Here is a 22,343-nt window from a genome sequence, read left to right on the forward strand (position 1 = left end):
AGTGAACTTTCTCTCTTTTGCCTTAATAACTGGCGCCTGCGCAGCCAGCCTCACATTATACACAAACAAGGACCCAAATAGGACTGCTCATAGCTGCCAGCAAAAATCGAATATCAAATTTGTTGGCAACTAATTTATAAATGTAATTATTATTTTAATGGAATTAATCGATTAGTTGTTGCAGCATTAGCTGCCACCCTCCTACTTCAACAGGGTCCCCCCAGGATTGATAAATCTAAATTCAAGACTTTTAAGACCTTTATTAATGCCATTTCAACTGAAAATTAATACTTCTCTCGCACCCATTATTTAGATAATATTTTATCATATTAAAAAAATAAAGCACTGAACATCAATTTTAACCTCAATTACTAAGTGTGTTTGACAAAAGAATGGACATTTATTGAAGATACAATTAAAACAAAAGGCAAGGCAAGGCAAATTTATTTATATAGCACAATTCAACACAAGGCAATTCAAGGTTTTGTGCCATGGACCGGCCCTCTTTATGTCATGACTAGCCATGTGCCGGTTACCGGTTTCACGGTTTACCGTGGTGTGAAAACGTCGCGGTTTCAAAACCACTAAAATTTTCCGTCAGACCGTAGTACGGTATTCGCTATTTCTCTTGTGTCAAAAATGCAGCCAGAAGCGGCTTCGCGCAGCAGCGCTCACCCCTCCCGTTTGTTGCTGTGTGTGAAAGTGACGCTATCGGCTAGACAACGAGCTAACCCAAAAACAAATACTCCAAACATAAGGCATAAGTACTGTTCTTCAATTTATTGAGCTCTCAAATCGTGGTAAGTGTAATGTACAAAATGAATATATTTAAAATGTTGTACAATTAGATTTTTCCATGTGAGTAGCTTCAACAGATTAGCACCATGGAAAAAGTTTGCCAAAAACAAAACACACATTTTCCTTTCAAATTCAATATACAAACTAAATAAAAGCTTACAAAGATGAATGTTAGCCTAGGCTTAGCTGGGAGAGCAACTTCGTTGAGTGTTACAGCCGCAGAGTGAGAAAACAAGCTTGATTCCCTTGAATGAAGGGGAAAAAGTGATATCGTCAAAGATCGCTAATTGCGAAAGATGATCTTGCCCTAAGCACAAATCCACGTTCGCTGGATCAAGGAGAGGTCTCACTCCCAATGTTTTATTTTTTTAGATGAAACCTTTCCACAACAATATTGACATTTTAACTAACTTATACATTTTTAACTAACTTCTGAATTCTTTATGTTCTTTTTAACACAAAGGCATGACATCATGTAGAATAGAGTTGATACAGTGGCTGAAAATGGCCAAACTTCACTTAAGCTTTTCCACCCTAACAAAAAGTCATGCAGTATAAATTTTTAAAATTTTTATTCAGAAGTGTTTTTACTTTTTTATAGAAATTATTTTGTTCTTGCTCTAATCTTGAGCAACTTGAGCTGTGGCTGTGAGTATAGTCTATAAGTTATATTTATTTTAATTTTATTTAAAATATTTTTTTTATTGATTATTTATTTTAACAATATATTCATGTTCCACTTTGCAACTATGGTCTGAAAAAAAAAAAAAAAAAAAAAATCCTGTTCAATGGAAAAAAGTTTTTTTTTTTTTTTAACCCATACATCTCAAAATTTTTTTGGAGCTATAATTGCTATACCGTGATACCGTGAAACCGCAGTATTTTTGCTCACAGTTATCGTACCGTCAAAATATCATACCGGCACATGCCTAGTCATGACCTACCTTATTAAAATATTGTAATAATAATCGTGCTGTCAAGCGATTAATTTTTTAAAATCGCGACGAATTGCATGCTGTCAATAGCAAACTTGCGATATTTAAAAATGCATAAATTATATATTTCAATTTCTAAATACACCTATTAGCACAGGAGTTCATCAAATTTAAGCCTCATTAAAAACAAGAAAAGAGTTTTCCTTTACACTTGTAAAGATGAATCAAATATGAATTTTCCCCAAATAACTTGTAAAAAGGGAGGCAGAGAGGAAGAGCATGTCTACTGACAGTTCTGAGATCAAGGGCTCAAGCGCAGGTTCTGTGTGAAGTTACCATTTTATTTTTGGGGTACTAGCTATAATTTTATCTTATATTAGACTGACGTTTTAAAGAATGAGGAACCTTTTGCAGGTGTTTTGAATTACACACGTGGCAAGTGTGTACAAAACTGAAGCTTTTCATCATATTCATTTTTTTTTTTTAGTTTGTGGTACATGCAAATTGACACACTCAATTTTGTTGGTTTAATCTACCGAAATAAAACAACTTTTACTAGATATTCAAAATTTTGGGGGCGTACTGTATATAGTTTAAATAAGTAAAAAATTAATGTACTATATCATTACTTATGAGTGTTTTCATATTATTCATGACATAAAATTACCGCAATTAGATGTGAAAGATTGAATGATTGATTGAAAGAATAATTGAACTCACCAAAACGGCTGTCTCCGAATGCACTTATACAGTTCAGACACCTGTGTATTTCAGGGTAGTTCACGATCATCTGTCCACCTCAGAGTGCAATGTTTTGGGTTAAAATGCCCAACTTATGTTTTGCCTGAGAACGTGGATTTCACCCCAATCCTCCGTCTTTGTGCCCAAAAATAGTGCCTGGAGCCTCCATGGTGGAAGTTTTAGTGGTGCTCTCATGAAAAACATTTCATTCTGCATGTTCATTTACGGTTTATCGCTGTACTTTTATCCAAACATGCTCAAAAACAACGATAATGGGTCGCGCCAACAGCGAGACGGGTTCACGCTCGTCATGCTGCCTCAACATGCCCCATTTCGGCCATTAAAACCCAAAATTAAGTTTTTCCAGAATCAAGTCAACAGGATGATATCATGATACTCTTTCCCAGAGGCAGAGCTGGCTGCATTGGAGAATGAGAGGGAGCCTGTTGCGGTGTATCGAATTTCAAACTATGGAATGCTAGAAGGGCCACAATTTATTGCGCAAAGCGAGGTTGCGTGATGCCTTTAGTAAATAGTTTAACTGAATGTTTCGTTAAAAATGTGTATTACGACCGGCCCAAACGTCAGGCCGGCCCACCGGGAACTGTCCCGGTTCCCCCGATTAGCCACTCCGGGCCTGGTACCTGCGATTGCCTGCTGTTGTGATGTTGATGCTAACGGCGCGCACGCACGAGGTGCAGTGCATCGTAAAAATTCTACGCGTCATCTTTGTTATGGATTAAAAAAAAAAACAAAAAAAAAAACAAACAAAAAAAAACGTCACGGATATAATTTAGGTTGCACTGAGATGTTCTTGAAAATTAAAACCACGGTGAAAAAATTCCAGACTTACAACAGCTAATTTAATACTTTTAATACCTTTAATAATGGAAAACTAAATTAAATGCCTTTTTAATACTTTTAATAACCCGCGGGTACCCTGTTCAAATGGATTAAACATCTACTAGTGACAAAACATTCACAGCAGAAGCACTGGACGGGACTCACCAGCTGAGTAGGAGAGCACCAACCCAGGAACGTAGCGTCCAATCACAGCCAAAGAGAAGAAGAGGCAGGAGGTCAGGATGCAGAACTGGAACACAAAAGCCAAGCACGCATTAAGCTTAAAGTGCCTATGACAACAAAAAGCATGTTCATTTCATATTTCACACAGTATTTTATGCTCCTGAATGAAATGGACCACTTGGATATGTGTGGAAGCGATTCTTTGAATCCCGCGCCATGAAAATGAATAACTTCTCGTTTTGAGGAAGAATGCGAATGTGACGTCACCTGGGTCAGCATCTCACAATACAGCATTGCTTTACAGCATGCAGATGGACTGCGGATTCAGCTAATTTTGCTGATTAATTTGTTTATTTTTCGCATTAAGCCAGCCAAATGTGCTGCAGGGTTTTGTTGCTGCACCAAAGAGAGGCGTGTGAGCCCCCACCCGGACATTGGCCAAAACAAGTCCGACAACTGTGGGACCATTGGACTTACGAGGAAGTGAGTCATGATCGTGTTTTGTATTATGTCAAATACTGGGATCATCGCACACGTTTTAATACGGAGGTGGCTTGCATTTTGGGGCTGACAATTCTCCTTGTCCACCGAGAATGCCACTTGGCCGACAACCGGCGGCTTGTCGCGCAACCCCCTTGGTCCTCTTCACGTGCCCGCGTGAGAGCGCGACACTCTGCTTATGCTCCTGCGTTTCTCCATATCGTCCAGACTTCCAGCCCTCTCTGCCCTCTTTGTGTGGCCAGCAATAGACCACTATCTTCGGGTTGGGCTCAGGCAGCTACGCGCTCATCCGACGTTGGCCGGTTTGTCCGGCGGTCATTCTCCAGCTGCTTTCCCGGCAAACGAGCTCTCCTGCCCGCAGCAGGGGAACGACAAGCTCTAACTTGCTCACCGCTGAGGGTGTTGTCTATTAATGAAGACAATCGACAACCCCGCTGCCAAGTGGCACGATCTGGGGTAGTTTTGTCTGATTTTTCGCTTCGAAAGGCGAGAATAAGTCGTTGAAATGCCGCTCGGTTCGGGTTAGCATGTCGGCTAGCTGTTCTGCCTCCTGGTTTGTTTACGCTCCCCGAAGCCGGGGTAGGGAAATGACAAAAGCCGGACAAACTACGGTGGCGTAAAATATTGTTAGGTAGGTGAAAGAAGTCGATAGTTTTGACCATTATGGAGTAATTTTGCCCTGTCGTACTGAATAAATGCATTTTGAATTTTTCATATTCCATTTAGCACAAGACTGTTATTTGTCATGACCATACCATTTATGTAGCAATTGGGGAAAAATACTTCGATAAAATGAGTATCCTATAAAAATATTGAAGTAGCGAGATTGAAACAATGATATTTTGTCGCATTTTCCTCGTTCTGAATAATTCCCCCTCATTGGGCTGAATTCTAAATCAGATGAAATCGTGACCCTGTCGACGTCATCCTCCAGCTGGGGACGCTTGAATGCTGTAATTACAGGCAGGGCTAAACAGCAGATTAAAAGACTAATTTCTCGTCATCTGTGCTTTGCCAAATTGTTGTATATAGTTGAATAGTATCAAATTATGATTCTAATTTACATAATAATGCTACTTAAGATTTTTTTTATGCTGTCGCAGGCACTTTAATACAACAGGTAATAATACCAATTGCAAGCATCTCACCTTGCCGGGGTTGAATCGTTTGAAATGCATCACATTGGACGCAAGAACAACCGCGCTGACCCAAGCCTCTGCGATGTGGTGACACAGCTCGGGTACGCTGAGGATGCCGGGCTGCACCAGGCCCCAGCTACAAACAAGATATGACATTATTCATGACAACTCTGTATTTTTCAAAAGTTTTCCAATATATTAGTGTCAGATATACAAATTTCCACCGTGGTGACTAACCTCTCACTTTCGGATTCATCCCGGTTCCTGACTGTGAAAAAGAGACATTAAAACCAGGGGTCACCATAATTGCAGTTTTTCGCTTTAACTCATTGGCTTCCACTGAGTTCATATTTGTTTATTTATTGGATGTTTATTCACATCAATACCAACCAATGAGTTCATGACATATATTTAGAGCGACATTGTTAACATTTCAGGTTGTTTGTGTGTCCCTTCAGGAAATTTGCCGCAGATTCCAATACGGAAATCAAAACACTGCGAAATACAGAGCGAAGTGCAGGATTTTAAAATTTCACCTGTATTTTCATCGCGGCGACAATATGTAGTGATAAAATATCGCTTATCACTGGTCCAGCTTGTAATGTAAAAAGAACAAGACCGCTTTTTTTTTTTGCTGTAGCCTCACTAAAACGTAGATGCTAATAGCAGCAGCGCAAACGCAAACTGAAAAACCACCAACGCAACATGACCAAAACCGGACTATTTGTGACAAAATTTGCTCAGTAGTCATCCAGTCGAGATTGCTGTAGTACGTTCGCCTCTAACATTACCATACAGTACATAAAGATCGTTGTAGTTCTGACGTTAGCCAGTCAGACATAATTAAGTGAGTGGTACTGTGCGTCCTGACTTGTAAGCCTTACAACAGAAGCAATTTGCCTCTGAGAGAGCAAATTTAATCCAAAACATTTTTATTGTTGTTTAAAATTTGAAAAGAACTGCAATCCATTGCATGCTGGATTGAATGTTTACATTCTTTTTCGGAGGTCAGCAGTAGTATTTAGAAAACAACGCATGCCTGACTGAATGTTTACATTCTTTTTTGGAGGTCACCAGTAGTATTTAGAAAACAAGTGAATAATTTGTTCTTATTTGGGATGCCCTGATTGCATGTTTTTGCACCAGAGTACGAGGAGCGCGACTTTGAGAATCTACAGATACCCAGTCGCGATCCGATAGAGAAAAAAAAAAATTGTTACAAAACTCACAAAGTACTGTTTACAGTACTTCCTCTTTTTCGGAGAGTGTTGCGGAGTAAAAACATATATTTAGGGCTGTAGCTATCAAATATTTTAGTAGTCGACTAATCGATGGACTAGCTAGGTCGAATAATTGCGTAATCGGATAAGGAACATGAAAAATTAAAATACCTGAGCTGAGCCTCAAACGGTATATATTTTTTTGACAAAATGAGTCTCTATGTACAACAAAAGAACAATTGGCTAACTTACATAGAAAAAGTCTGCGAGCTTAAATGCTATAAAATGCTAAGGTATTTTTTTACAATGCTCCGAACAAATGGTTCAGATACATATTCCCACAAAAAACGGCGAAATGTAACTATAAACTAAATTATGAATGCATTAAAAAACATTACCTCAAACAAAAACGTAGCTTAGGTTGGTCTTAACAGGGAGCAGTTGGATTCAGCCATGTGAAAAGAGGCATACCAGAGGGCAGTGTATCCATTCTAATCAATAAAACTAAATACAAACACTTTCAAAATAAACCATTACAACGCCACTTTAATTAAACGAATACTTGAAGCAACAAAATTTAATTTGAATATTTTTTTATAATCGAATACTCGAGTTAATCGATTAATCGTTGCAGCACTACATATACTTTTTGTTTCTTTTGGCAATGCCGTTGTATTTCTAGATTATTTTGTTACTTTTTAGCCCTTTAAAAAAAAATATATATATATATTATTTGCATCAAATAAAAAGCGGCATGGAATGAATGGATGAATGAATGAATGAAAAAGAGCGCACAGCAAAGAGCAGGAGATACAGTCATGTGAAAAAATTGGGACACCCTATGGAAGCCTGTGTGTTTTCTAACACATTTGGTCATATGGATATTTAATATAAATTTTAACAATCTTGAGAGATTCAAGTCAAAGAACTAAACAATTAAAACTGAAAAATATATTTTTGATAATTTTCAGTAAAATGTAATTTTAAATAAATGCAATTTCTGTTGAGGAATTAATGAGGACACCACCTACATTCAATCCCACTTAAAATGGCTAAAATCACACACAGGTGTATCACATCAGGTGCAGATGATTAGAACATCATTACCCAGTGTTTTGAAGGAGGCTTGCCTTATTTAAACCTCACATTTTGTTGGTGTGTCCCTGACTGTTGTGACTGGAGTGAGAGAAAACACCATGGTAGGCCTTCAGAAAGAACAATGTAGACGCTTATGAGTCTGGCTATAAAATCAGCGATTCCACTGTCCGGAAAATAATTTACAAGTGGAGGACATTCAAAAAAACTGCCAACATGCCCAGGTCTGGCCATCAAAAAAAGTTCATCCCGTAAAAGAATTCTCAAAAAAACGTAAAATGTCATTATGCGACCTACAGCAGGCTCTTGTTACTGTTGATGTGCAAGTGCATGCCTCTACAATCAGAAAGAGACTTCACTATTTCAACCTTCATAGGAAGTGTGCAAGGAGCAAATCTTTGCTCTCCAAGAAGAACATGAAGGGCAGACTAAAGTTTGCCAAAGTGAATGTAGACAAAGACCAGGACTTCTGGAATAACGTTTTTTTGGACGACAGATAAATCTAAAATTTAATTATTTGGACACCAGAACAGAGGATATGTTTGGCGTAAACCCAATACAGCATTCCAGGAAGAGAACCTAGTACCATCTGTGAAGCATGGAGGTGGAAGGTTCATGGTTTGGGGATGCTTTACTGTAGCTGGACCATGCCTGGTCACCATCATAGAATCCACCCTGAATTTTATCGTGTATCAGAGGGTGCTTAAGGAACATGTGAGATCATCTGTGAAAAAAAATTAAAGCTGAAGCGAAACTGGACCCTGCAACATGACAATGACCCAAAACATACCAGTAAATCCACCAAGGACTGGCTGAAAAGAAAGAAATGGAGTCGTCCTGGAATGGCCGAGTCAAAGCCCAGATCTTAATCCAATTGAGATGCTGTGAGGTGACTTCAAACGGGCTGTACATGCAAGAAACCCCTAAAACATCTCAAAGCTGAAAGTATTCAACGTTGAGGAGTGGGGCAAACTTTCTTCAGACCGATGTCAAAGACTGGTAGATCGCTACAAAAAGCGTCTCACTGAAGCTATTTCAGCCAAAGGGGGTAACACCAGCTTTAAGTGGTAGGGTGTCCTAACTTCTTCCTCAGTTAGAATATACATTTTTGTTGATATATTTGGTTTCATGAGTAAAACAATGTTCATTTTTGTTGTTTAGCGCGCAATTAAATCTTTCTTTTCCAGAGATAAAGAAAAACAAGATCAGATGTGAGAACTTTTCTTAATAAAGAAGTGAATATTTCATGGGGTGTCCTAATTTTTTTTTTTACATGACTGTATGAAGTGCATTGAACAAACCCTTCAGTTCAGTGACACATGAAAAATATTTGACAGGGATGTCTGAGATGTCTCCCAAAAGCCGAGGAAAGTCGAAGCATAGACTTCATAATATAGTGACGGGACACGGGGCGCGGGTAGGATTAATAGGCGGCCAATCTCCGTCAAAGCTAACCGAGTGGAAACACAAAGAGCTTTTTACGTTGAAAATTCTTGTGAATAAATGCTTAAATCTCTGATTTTTTTAATAGGTATGGATGTAAAAGTCTCAATTCTTGGTTAAAAGAAAAAAAACGGGCAGTTATCATTTATTTTGCGTAAATATGTCGAATGTGTTGCTAGTCTTTAAGCCACTGTGGCGTCGCCTTATCACCACAAAGAGCTTTTTACGTTGAAAATTCTTGTGAATAAATGCTTAAATACCTGAATTCTTTATAGATATGGAGGTAAAACAGTCTCGATTCTTGGTTAAAAGCGAAAAAACCAGGCAGTTATCATTAAATGCTTAAATCTCTGAAATCTTTATAGATATGAACGTAAAACAGTCTCGATTCTTGGTTAAAAGCAAATAATAAATTTAAAAAAAAAAAACAAAAAAAAAACGGGTTCACGTAAATATTGCGAATTATGACGCCAATGCCATAGCAGTTAATTTCTCCCATTGATTTTTTTCACAACGTTTTAAAATGCATGCATGGTACGAAAAATACAATAATTACCTTGAACCCTCGAACAAATTACCCCTGAGACAAACCTTCCTTTTTGTATGCGGTACAGCTTTTGTACTTTTTCAACCTAAATCCGGTGTTGCGTTGGTTTTAAGAATTGGAATGGAATAGAATTTTTTTGTCATCATCATCGGTATCATTGACAATTACAAAATGTGATATGATTTGCCCGAAGTAACCGAAGAAGGAATTACTGCGACTGACGGCGAAGCCTTACTTAGCCTTAATTGAAGCTGAGTGTGGGCAGGCCCCCTACCGTAGGCGTGGCGCAGGGTCTGGCGGAAGTGTATATATAGAAGTCTATGGTCGAGAAAATATGACAAAGTGTATGTAATGTTTAGTTTCATAGTGGGATACGAGGAAAGACCGGTATGTTTTCCGTGTCTATGTTGGCAGCGGACAGCATGACACCAAATTAATTAAGTTGTCACTTAAAGACATTAGACCCCAATCACATTGATAAGCCGCTTAAACAGAAAATAATTGAGAAGCACTGTATTAGGCCAACTGTATGTTTACCACACACATGTCATGTGGATAGACTGGTGCCCGATACAGCCCAAAAAAATCAACATTGGAATATCTCTCTTTGTAGTTGCAATTAATATTTCGTGCAGCAGCTTCATAATTTATAACTTGTTTTCCAGGTTTAGTGACATGATGCAATCTTCCGCATTTAGCAAGTTCATCTATGCACAGAGTTTGGCTCGCCCGCCTAAAGGAAGGCAAACGCATGGTACAAGTTGATGATGGCCTGTTCCTTTTTAGAATGTTTTTCACATAGACTTCATAATGTATTGACGGCTCAGCTCAGTCATGCACTGTGCCTTGCATTCAAGTAGGGGGCCGCCCACATCAAGATGAGCTATTCACAAACACATGCACACAGCGATCTAACGCCGGATTTCTGTTGAAAAAGTATGAAAGCTGTATCGCATACAAACAGGAAGGATTGTCTCCGGAGTGATTTGTTCGAGGATTCAAGGTAATTATAATATATACATAATTATATATATAAATATATATATAAAAAAAAAAAAAAAATATATATATATATATATTAAATATAGATAAATATTTTTTTTTGTACCATGCATGCATTCTGAAACATTGTTAAAAAAAATCAATGGGAGAAATTAGCCACTACTGCATTGGCAATATTTACGTAAAATAAATGCTAACTGCACGTTTTTTTTTGCTTTTAACAAAGAATCGAGACTGATTTACATCCATATCGATAGAGAATTCAGGGATTTAAGCATTTATTCACAAGAATTTTCACCGGAAAAGCTCTGTTTGCATCAGGCGGCTGTAGCTACATTCACTAACAGACTAGCATTGTACTTAGACATATTTACGTAAAGTAAACGCTAATTGCACTTTTTTTTTTGCTTTTAACCAAGAATCGAGACTGTTTTACGTCCATATCTATGCAGAATTCTGGGATTTAAGCATTTATTCACAAGAATTTTCACCGGAAAAGCTCTGCTTACATCGGGCAGCTGCTACCTACATTCACTAACAGACAAGGATTGTACTTCGACATATTTTTGTAATATTGACGCTAACTGCACGTTTTTTTGTTTTTTTTGGGTTTTTTTGCTTTTAACCAAGAATCGAGACTGTTTTACGTCCACATCTATAAAGAATTCCGGGATTTAAGCATTTATTCAGAAGAATTTTCACCGGAAAAGCTCTGTTTACATCAGGATGCTGCTAGCTACATTCACTGACAGACTAGGATTGTACTTCGACATATTTACGTAATATTAACGCTAACTGCGCTTTTTTTTTTTGCTTTTAACCAAGAATCGAGACTGTTTAACGTTCATATCTATAAAGATTTCGGGGAGTTAAGCATTTATTCATAGGAATTTTCAATGAAAAAAGCTCTGTCTGTTATTCCACTCGCTCAGCTTTGACGGCCTCGCCAACAATGCACGCCTCCTATTTATCGGCCCTGCACCCCGTGTCCCGTCAATACATTATGAAGTCTATGGGTTTTCATATTTCATGATGGAAGCTGAGCATCTGAACAAACAAGCTTCGCTGTTCAGTTGCAGCAATGAAACCAATGATTGACTTCCAGTTGTTGATGTTACATTTATCTGATCCAAAAATAGGCCTCATTAATCTCACAGGCACCAGCCTGCTGGCTCGTTCGCGTCGCTTGTCAAGATCAGGACACTACAAGAGGCACGTTTGGAAGCAAGAATGGCAGATTCAACTGCTGTAGGTGACACACAAATCCCATGTTGAGTCCAGTGATTGTCTGTGGAATTGTTGCCAACAGGTGGCTTATCTCTTCACTTTTGCAGCACAGACTGACTGGCTCACTGAGAAGAAATATTAAGCACCTCTGAGCTTTGGCCAAATCTTATTCCTCCATGTTTCCACGCAGACCACGACCACCATGCCGGACGCCAGCAGGAACAACGGACGCAGGGACGTCAGGGCAAAGAACCTATGGGAGAATGACAGTTTGTCAATAACGACACACTGTACTTTTTTGTACATCTGTCGGATAACAAAATCAATGTGTGAAATTATAAGACTAATATAATTTAGTGCTGCAACGATTACTCGATTAACTCGAGAAATTCGATAAGAAAAAAAGCTACGGATCAAATTTTGCTGCTTCATTTAAGGATTTGTTTAATTAAACTGAATTTGCAATGGTTTGTTTTGAAAGAGCTGCATTTGGTTTGATTGATTTGGGTGGATACACTACCCTCTCGTGGCAACAGTGAATATGCCATAACTCGACAAACATGGCAGAATCCAGCTGCTCCCTGTTCAGACCAACATCAGGTATGTTTTTGATACAGCTAATATGTTGGTTTATGCATTTGTTAGGTAGTTTGCAAGTATATTTAGCAGTTTTGTGTGGGAATATGTGATTGAACGATTTTTAAGAGCATTGTAAAAATATATATAAATAAAAAAAAAAAAACGCATTTTAGAGCAGGGGTCCCCAACCTTTTGTTAACTACGGACCGGTGTTATTTGTTTTTTTTGTTTTTTTCACGGACCGGTGTTCTGACAAATTTTGCAACCCATCAAAAATTGCAACGATGCGGTTCTGCGCATAACATTAAACATTGCCGCAAAATGTGCAAATGCAGCGATTCCAAAGTAAACACTAAAAACTTTCTTGAAAGAAAGGAATATTAACTTACGTTTGATCATGGAAGGACTTGTACAAAAGTTCTCCTCAGATACATCCTGCCATGTAAGCTGCACAGAACAACTGCACACCGCTCTCACCATTAATGACTTCGCCTTGTCGTTAAGCATTAATTAAGAAGCCCGCTTCACAAAGATTGATGTTGGAAATTGTAGCAAGTTTTTCAATGCTCTTGTAGCGATGTCAGGATATTCCAGAATGACTTCTAATCCAGAACCTCGGTAGAGTTGTTGTCTCAAATGTACGTTTAATAAGGTCGCCGTCAGTTGCCATCTCTACAAGTTGATCTTACTGTTGTACAGACATGCTCGAATCACTCTGCTTATTCACAAACGGGTCACGAATCCACTCCTTCGCAGTTCGTGGGTCTTAGAGTTTGTAGGCTCGTCAGGTGCCCTTTTTGCCGTAAAAAGATCTCCAAAGACGTCTATTTTCCAGTCATCTCCGCTCGTGTGGGGGCTAATTATTTCCGGGAACAAATGTGATGCGCCCGCAGCCTAGCAATACATTATTATCGAGGACAAGCGCACATAGATATATTATATACACAAACAAGATGTACTGCTAGCAGTCCAATCAATGGATTTCTATGACGACGTTTAATCTATCCCGTAGTATTATATCTAGAGTACACAGAGATATTGGTGTGTTAAGCAGGGGGACAGGGTTAATTCGGTCAGAATGCGGTCGTTATTAAATTATTATTTTTGTGCGGCCCGGTAGCAAATGCGCCACGGACCGGTACCGGTCCGCGGCCTGGTAGATGGGGACCCCTGTTTTAGAGCATTTAAGCTAGCTGACTTTTACTATGCATGTTAGCCAAATGTTCTTCTGTTATACACTGTTTATTTGTTTTACGTGTCCTAAAATTTATTCTGCAATGCAGTCAATGTTCGTGATCCGATTACTCGATCATTTGAACTGATAGATTAATCGATTACCTAAATAATTCTTATATTAACTCTTTCAGCACCACAGATGATGATTGACGTCCAATCATGTGGCTCTTTTCATTCTTTTGCTGTGAATAGAAATGAGTTTGTCACCAGTCGGCATCCAATCCATTTGAAAAGGGAGGCCGTTCATTCGCTGCTAGCCTTCCCACTTCAAATGGATTTGATGTCTATTGCTGTCAATGATGGCAGGCCATTAGTTAAAATTCAACATTGCTTTGATACTGAGTAATACACTGACAAATAGCCTTTATCTTTGAATACTTTGAATCCTATCACATGCACCAAAAGTGTTATTAAGTACTGTTGATTTTGAAGACTTTTGATAGCTGATAGAGCTGGACAGGCAGACAAACAATTTCTTGCAAATTTTAGTGTTGATATCATTTTGGTGGCCTATTTTGCCACAAAACAATAACACTGCAAAAGCTACAGCTGGGAGATTAACCTGACAAAGAATTTGTTGGCATGAAAAGGCCTCTAATTGGGCTTAGCCATGTGATCTGCAAAGTGCAAAGATCTGGAAAACTCGACTAAGATTGTACAAATAAAAACCACACACATACACGACATTTCTAGTGTTATTACTGAGCAATTTTTTTCAGAATCACGCTTTAAGAGGAGTAGGCATATTTCTAGTTAACATATAACAATACTCAAATTCTAATTTGGCGCTTAAGTGTAAAATTATACTTAAACTGATAAATAACATTGGTACGCAACCTCAGCATCTATAAATGAACCTTTAAACCAGTGCTTCTGACTTATTTTCTGTTACGCCCCCTCCCCCAAGATGTAAACGTTTCGCGCCCCCCAACTCTGCCGCCAGTAAATAGTATCGTTTGTCTCTAAAATAATTATTTTAAGTACACATTTGCATAACATTGTGTCCTTTTAAACATTAAAGAAAAAAATATGTATCAATTTACAATAAAGGATAACTTTATTAACATTGTTTTGTTTGTAACAGAGAAGACTTAAGGCGCCTCAATTTGCCTGAATTAAAAAAAAAAAAAACAAGTAACGTCCAAACTGTAAAAATGCATTCAAGGTACATTTTTGACCATTTAATAGTGAATAAATAAAATTAAATAAAATCAATATATACAGTGGTATGAAAAACAATCTGAATCTTTTGGAATTTCTCACATTTCTGCATAAAATCACCATCAAATGTTATCTGATCTTTGTCAAAATCACACAGATGAAAAAACTGCTTGAACTAAAACAACCAAACCATTTATAGGTTTTCATATTTTAATGAGGATAGAATGCAAACAATGACAGAAGGGGGAAAATAAGTAAGTGAACCATCAACTTTAATATTTTGTGCCCCCACCCCCTTTGGCAACCATAACTTCAACCAGACGCTCCTGTTGCTGCAGCTCAGTCTGGCACATCGATCAGGACTATCCTTGGTACATTATTCTCTACCAAACTGATGGAGTTCAGTCAGATTCCTGGGATATCTGGCATGAATCACTGTCTTTAGGTAATGCCACAGCATCTCAATGGGGTTCAAGTCTGGAGTTTGACTTGGCCACTCCAGAACGTGTATTTTGTTCTTCTGAAACCATTCTGAAGTTGATTTACTTCTGTGTTTTGGATCACTGTCTTGTTGCAACATCCATTCTCTTTTTAGCTTCAACTGTCTTACAGACGGCCTCAGGTTTACCTGCAAAACATCCTGATAAACTTTTGAATTCATTCTCCCATGAATGACTGCAAGTTATCCAGGCTGTGAGGCAGAAAAACATCCCCAAATCATGATAATCCCTCCACTATGCTTCACGGTGGGGATGAGGTGTTGATGTTGGTGAGCAGTTTCATTTTTCCTCCACATATGACGTGTGTTACTCCTAAACAATGGACTGTGTTTTCATCAATTCAAAAAATATTTTGCCAAATCTTCTGTGGAGTGTCCAAGTGCCTTTTTGCGAACATTAAACAAGAAGCAATGTTTTTTAGACAGCAGTGGCTTCCTCCGTGGAGTCCTCCCATGAACACCATTGTTTGCCATAGTTTTCCATATAGTTGATGTGTGCACAGAGATATTGGACTGTGCCAGTGATTTCTGTAAGTCTGTAGCAGACACGCTAGGGTTCTTTTTTTTACCTCTCTGAGTATTCTGCACGGAACTCTTGTCATCATCTTTGGTGGACCGCCACTCATTGGGTGAGAAGCAACAGTGCCAAACTCTCTCCATTTGTACAAAACTTCTTTGACTGTTGATTGATGAAGATCCAGACTTTTAGAGATGGTTTTGTATCCTTTCCCAGTTTATACAAATCAACAATCCTTGATCGCAGGCCTTCAGACATGTCTTTTGACCGAGCCATGATGCACATCAGACAATGCTTCTCCTCAAGACAATTCTTACCAGGTGTGTGTTTTATAGTGGGCAGGGCAGCTTTAAACCACTCATCAGTGATTGGGCACACACCTGACTTAAATTGTTTGGTAAAAATTGGTTTCAATAATTTCCGGATTACAAGCCGCTACTTTTTTCCCCTCATTTTGAATCCTGCGGCGTATGCAATGATGCGGCCAATTTATCAATTTTTCTAACGACCGCCAGGAGCGCTCGAGCATAAAATGCAAGCATAGGACACGTGGAATATATGTGTCGAGGAAGACGCTAGTTGGCACTCTTACCCGTATTTTAACTTTGTGGTTTGTGTACGAATAAAAGTAGTAGACCCTCATCTTTGTGCATTAGTAGAATTAGCATACCCACATCATGCTAGAAGAAATGGATATGACGTGCCGAGTTGAATTGAGGGCTTGGATGGCCAGCGGCGTCAGATGGTTTACAAAAGTGGCCGTATGCGAAGAGCAACTTTTGCAAAAGTCTGTCAGCGTGGAGCAGTGTGAAAAAAATCCACCATCACCAACGGGTTTCGAAAAGCCGGTCTGCTGCGTGACAAAGAGGACGACACGCTAAGGAGTGAGCTTGAGGAGTCAGGTAAGTGCCGTGTTGCTGGCGCTGTTTGGAAAGAAAAGTTAAGGTATCGTAACGATGACAAAGAGTAACCCGTTAAGTTAGGTTGCAATTCTTTATTTTGGAAACTCGTCGAACAACACACGACTGCTGCCTCCAGCAGCCGACGCACACACACAGACACACCCGCAACAACAACAACAGCACGTCTATTGCTCTTCCGCACCTCCCTTACCTGTAAGTGACGCGCTGTATCATAACCCGATTCGTTAAAATAAGGTATTTAAACTTAGAAAAGTGTGTATTTCTTCATAAATATTTCAGTTTACTATGTGGGCACACGCGGCTTATAGGCAGGAGAGGCTTATGTATGTACAAAATGCTTTTTCCTTTAAAAATGTACTGGGTGAGGCTTGTAATCCGGGGCGCTCAATGGTCCGGAAATTACGGTACTCTTTAAGTCTCCTTAGGCAGAGGGTTCACTTACTTAATTTCCCCATTCTGTCATTCTTTGCATGCTATCATCATTAAACTATTAATGTTTGGGTTGTTTTAGTTAAGACAGACACTTTTTACATCTGTCTGATTTTGACAAAGATCACATTTGATGGTGATTTTACACAGAAATGTAAGAAATTCCAAAAGGTTCACATACTTTTTCATACCACTGTAATCATAAATTCAAATTGATTAGCAACATTAACTCATGAGGACAATATGTTAAAAAAATTTGAAAGGACAAAAAAATTAATAGAACAAAAACGACAGTGTCATTGGACTGAGGAACAGTTTATATTTTTGCTGCAGGTATCAGGTCCTTTGCTATGGTGTGTTTTTATTTTGCACTGAGCAAGTAGGTATTCCACCTTATTAGATGCTAACATTGCTTTCTGGTTTACTAAAGTAACACTGACAAAGCGGGATGACTATTGGCAATATTCGGTATGTTTCTGGTTGATTTAGCTCTCTGCTGTCCGCTGCAAACACTTTAGGACACAGTAAACAGACTGGTGTTTCCTCGTCTCCCACTGTATTGAAAGTCAAAGCCAAAAGCCTATCTATCGCATACGCTTTGTCATATTTCTTTGTCTTAGCTCTTCATATCTCCAGTGCGCTTTGATGTGTGCTCTTGTTTGGTTAAAAAATACTGCGCACACTCGGAAAATGAGAGTGCCACTGCCGCCCACTAATTTGGATTTCATACTACACTTTATTCTAGTGCGGGCATATGATGTCTATCTCTGTCAAATTTTAATCGCAATTAATTCCATTCTTTGAAATAATGAATTGAAAAGTAGCGATTCGTACTTTTTTCTTAAATGTACTGCTAAATAGAGAAATAATTAATTTCATTGCCAGCCCTTCCGCTTCAAAGTGACATTATCTTCGTCAAGGAGTACAAGCGTATAATGCGACAGTTAAAATAAATCTGATTTATTTCAATTAATCACATTCTGCCTCCCCTTGGAGCTCCCAAGAAAAAATGTTGGCTATACTGAAGTGATTATGGAATTGGAATAGGATTATTTGCACTAGATTCATCATGTTTTTACACCGTTTTGCTACACTTTTCATTAAATCTAATAAAAAAAAATGTTATTCATGTTATTCAAGCAAATTGTTTTTTTTTGTGTGATTATTGGGATCAATAACTGACGTGTTGACTTGGGCCAGTGGTTTTGATCATGGGGCCAGTGAACATCAAAGCTAATTTCCCTTGTTGTCTATGTTTACCCCTAAAAACTATTCAGTCTTATTTTTTCTGTTGGATATTTATCCTAACAAGTTGAATAAATATTATCAAGCTTCAAACCGGTTCGTCGCGCATATTTGGTTGTCAATAGAACATCAATATTACAAATTTTGACAAAAATATTTGGGATTTTTGTTGTTGTTGTTGTCTTTTTGGGTCCAAAATGTTGATTACAATTGGTCAGTGAAGAAAACAACAGTTTTGATACGGATGTGTCCTGTAAAACAAATAATGTCATTTGAGTTTTATAGCCATCTCCATATTTTGAGCGAGCGACTTTGTGAAACATGCGGAATGAATCGAAAACTAAATTTAGCGCAAGCTAATGCAATATTTCATCAACACGAGGAAGAAGATGGGCCAGATTTGTCGTTATTTTCTTCGAATGAGTGGGCGAGTTAGAAAAGTGACAGCAGTGCGCAAAATGCGGAAGGAGGACCGACACTCTCCTGGAAGAGTGGACTGTGTGATGTAGCACTGTGTCTTATTCTCAGGCGAAACTGAGTGGCATACCTGAAAAATTGAATTGAACTAGTTTATTGGCAATATTTTTGAAAATACTTTTTTTCAGTGTTATATTTCAATTTTGTTTTTCCCACAGTCAATCTTTTCTGAGGCAGGGTGGCTAAGTGGTAGAGTAGTCGCTCCCCAAACCAAAGGTTGTGGGTTTTTATCCTTGAATAAGATACTGAAGCCCACATTGCTCCTGGTACTGCGTCACCAGTGGGGTCGGGATGTAGTGTAAAGCACTTTGGGGGCCTTGAAGGTTGAAAGGCACCATACAAGTATAACTCCATTTTCAATTTATATATGGCGGAAAACTCAGACAAAGCTGAAAAAGCAGTTTCTGCTCTTGCACCCCTCTTTAGAATAAACTGCTGTATTTTAAGCCAAAAGAACTGTTGTGTTTGATAGAACAATGTGTCTATATGCTGCCGTAGCTGAGTGATGGTGCAGTAAGCCCCCGAACTATTTTTAATTTGGCCGTTTTACCCTGGAAACCCCCGTTTACAGACGTAGTGCAACCACTTTTGTTTCAACCCAGCCATAAAAAGAAGGTAAGTAATCGTATTTATTAATTGAAATGCCTGTCATTTTTAGCTTAGAATCATTAATTTATGTCTAATATTAAGCTAAAAAAAACCAACTTTAAAAAACTATTCACTCGCATATTTTAAACTTTTAAACAATTTACGTCACAATGAAAAAATTGGCGTCTGTAAAAACGTCACAGATACGTATTATCTACCTCATAACTATCGCTTATTTGTATTTTTTCGTTACTTTCGCATTTCCCCCATTTTCGCATTTTAGATGATAAATAATCGACCCAAACAAAGAAAAATGGAGGGGAAAAAAAAACGTTTAAAAGGGTAAATATATGAAAATGAAGATCTCAACCACTCCTCAACGTATGCGATTTCTGCATCGTGACCCTTGTTATATCACCCTTAAAATTGCCCAAAAATCACTGTGACCATTCACAGCTGTGTCTTCACACTCAGTGATACATGCTACATGGAGTTTTTGGATCAAAAAGAGGTGGGTATGCGATAATATCTCGTTAAAATCGTGGCGTCTTCAATTCTGCTCTCGCGTGCTCTTGCCTCCAGTTAGGGTTTTGCAGTTTAAAAAAACATTAAAAAAGAAAGAAAAAAAAAGCCCTCCAGTTCAAAATGTGTCTTTCCCCAGAAGATTTTAAGCTTTCCAATGATGTATCACACATGCATACAGGACAATTTTGAAAATTGGCCAAATTGGGGGTCTGAGAGCGAAACTATAAGTCACCCGAGTGTTTTCCACCATATACAGTGCCCTCCATAATTATTGGCACCCCTGGTTAAGATGTGTTTTTTAGCTTTTAATACATATTTTTTTTAAATTCAAATAATATGGGACCTTAATGGAAAAAAAAAGAGAGAAAAATCCAACCCTCAATACAAGTGCAATTCAGTGGGGCAAAATTCCCACCAAGAAATAATTATTAGCACCCCTGGTGTTAATACTTTGTACAACCCCCTTTTGCCAACAAAACAGCACCTAACCTTCTCCTACAATCAGGGGTGCACATATTTTTTTTGCCCAGGTTCTCAGAGGAGGACCTGGAGATGTGACTTGGTCCTCATTGAGCTTGAGAGCCGACCCGCCTGATACGATAAAATTATGACAAGCTTTACTTAGAGCCAATTACCTTTAATTAATTATATTAACAATTAATGCTGGAAAAGCGCTATATAAGTATAACACCATTTACCATTGATTATCAAGTGGCACAACAAAATTGCCATTACTTTGAAGTGAAATGTAAAGAAATAAACATAAAAGCACTAATTCAAAATAAAGGGCATTCATATGTGGCTACCACATTAACTCCAAGCCTTTGTAAAAGTGGGATTTCCTCCTCATAAGAGCTCATTGAACGTGCATGTTTAGCTTTGTGAAATGCGAGCAAAAACGCGTTTGTTAGTGCATGGCACCGTTCTTCAATAACGAGTGGGGTCCTGTCTGACATCGATAGTTTGCTTAATTGCCACACGCTCTGTTTTTTTCGTGCTTTTCAAAGTTTGGATTGCTAAAATTCTTTGACCCTACATAAAATGCACTGCTCTTATTAACGACATTGGGATTCTCACGGCAAATGTTGCACCACATTTCCGTGCAAGCATCATTTGCTTCTAGCCATGGTGCCTCCAGCAGCCACTTTTCAGCAAAAGTCCTTTTTTCCGGTAGCTCCGGTGACGTCTCTGTCGTCTGTCTGTCTTTTGACGGGGGTGGGGGAACACGGAAATAATTACTCAGTGGGGCCTGCCTCTTTGACATTTTGAGAAGTGATTTTCTCGTGTCCGCCGCAAATACAGTGGTCAGCCATCGGTACGCAAAAGCGTATAGAAGCCGTTGAGGGCCAGCGCGTTTTGTCTACGTCCAGTACGCATGCGCGCATGCGGACCACTTATGTGCACCCCTGCCTATAATGTTTCACAAAATGGGAAAAGACAGAAAGAGGTATCTTCAGCCATTCCTCTTTGCAGAATCTCTCCAAATCCCAGACCCACTGACAACCCATCTTCAGCTTTCGGGCAGAGGGCAACAGATTTTGATTTAAAATGTCCTGGTATTTCAAAGCATTCATGATGCCATGCACCCTAACAAGGTTCCCAGGGCCTTTGGAAGCGAAACAGCCCCACAGCATCACTGAACCACCCCCATACTTCACAGTGGGTATGAGGTGCTTTTCACCAAGTTCATTGCATTCATCAACCACTATCCTAAAATGATGGTAACTATACCAAGTTATGGCTTATTTGTTTTGTATGTATGTTATTTGTATGTGTTGCTGGAAGTGTAACGGAAGCAAAGCATTTCAAAGCAAAGTGACCGTGTCTCACCAGAACACAACGTTGACCAGCACGTAGAGTAGCAGACATTGGACTGGTCTTTCCCACACCAGCACCGACTGAAGGTAGGTGAGCAGCGGCTCGTAGGGCCCCAGGCGGGACTGCAGCGCGGCTTTCACTGCCCGCACCTGAGCGTCCCTCTCGCTGGAGCCCGGTCGACTTCGGAGTCCAGCAGTTTTCGAACTCGACTTGTCAGCGACCGCCGCCAGCACGTCTTCCAAACCCGCCGTTTGAGCCATCTTTTGCCAGAAATGTGTGAGAAAAGAATACTTTTATGTGCAAAGGCGAAGAGGACGAGTGTTGTCAGGCGATAAGCAGCGCCAGTCCAACATGGGCTTGCTCCAAGCTAGCAGATTTTAAGAGCGATAACACCGGTAGAGTGTCTCAGAGAAGCCGCCTAACGATATTAGAAGACGTGCTGTTACCGGAGCCATTGGAGAAAGTGGGAAAAATGAGCTGACACTTACTATTTAGACATTATAGCACGTAGGAGGTCTCTTAGTCGAACTGAAAATATGGCGTAACCTGTTTTTCTGATCCATCTATCGCCCAATCAGAACGCGCAGGGACAAATGTGGCATGTTGCATTTAATAAAATCTGAATAATAAGAATCGTTTGTTTTTTTGAAAATATGAAAATCAGTTTGACAA

The 22,343-nt window shown here is 39.0% G+C and overlaps 1 protein-coding gene across 2 annotated transcripts in view; it reads right to left on the reverse strand.

Moving 5' to 3' along the window:
• The window catches only part of retreg3 (reticulophagy regulator family member 3), a 42,256-nt gene extending 20,020 nt beyond the window's left edge, over positions 1-22,236 (reverse strand). The window contains exons 1-6 of one of the 2 annotated variants that reach the window (XM_057817452.1): positions 22,160-22,236; positions 21,684-21,931; positions 11,821-11,927; positions 5,378-5,408; positions 5,150-5,276; positions 3,483-3,567 (exon numbers count right to left, since the gene is read on the reverse strand). In XM_057817452.1, coding sequence (XP_057673435.1) covers positions 3,483-3,567; positions 5,150-5,276; positions 5,378-5,408; positions 11,821-11,927; positions 21,684-21,931 — 598 coding nt within the window. In that variant the 5' untranslated portion in view covers positions 22,160-22,236. The other variant, XM_057817453.1, reaches the window with a different exon arrangement.
• Positions 22,237-22,343: the final 107 nt, after the last annotated feature.

Source organism: Corythoichthys intestinalis, chromosome 16 (assembly GCF_030265065.1).
Source record: "Corythoichthys intestinalis isolate RoL2023-P3 chromosome 16, ASM3026506v1, whole genome shotgun sequence".
Classification (NCBI taxonomy): domain Eukaryota; kingdom Metazoa; phylum Chordata; class Actinopteri; order Syngnathiformes; family Syngnathidae; genus Corythoichthys; species Corythoichthys intestinalis.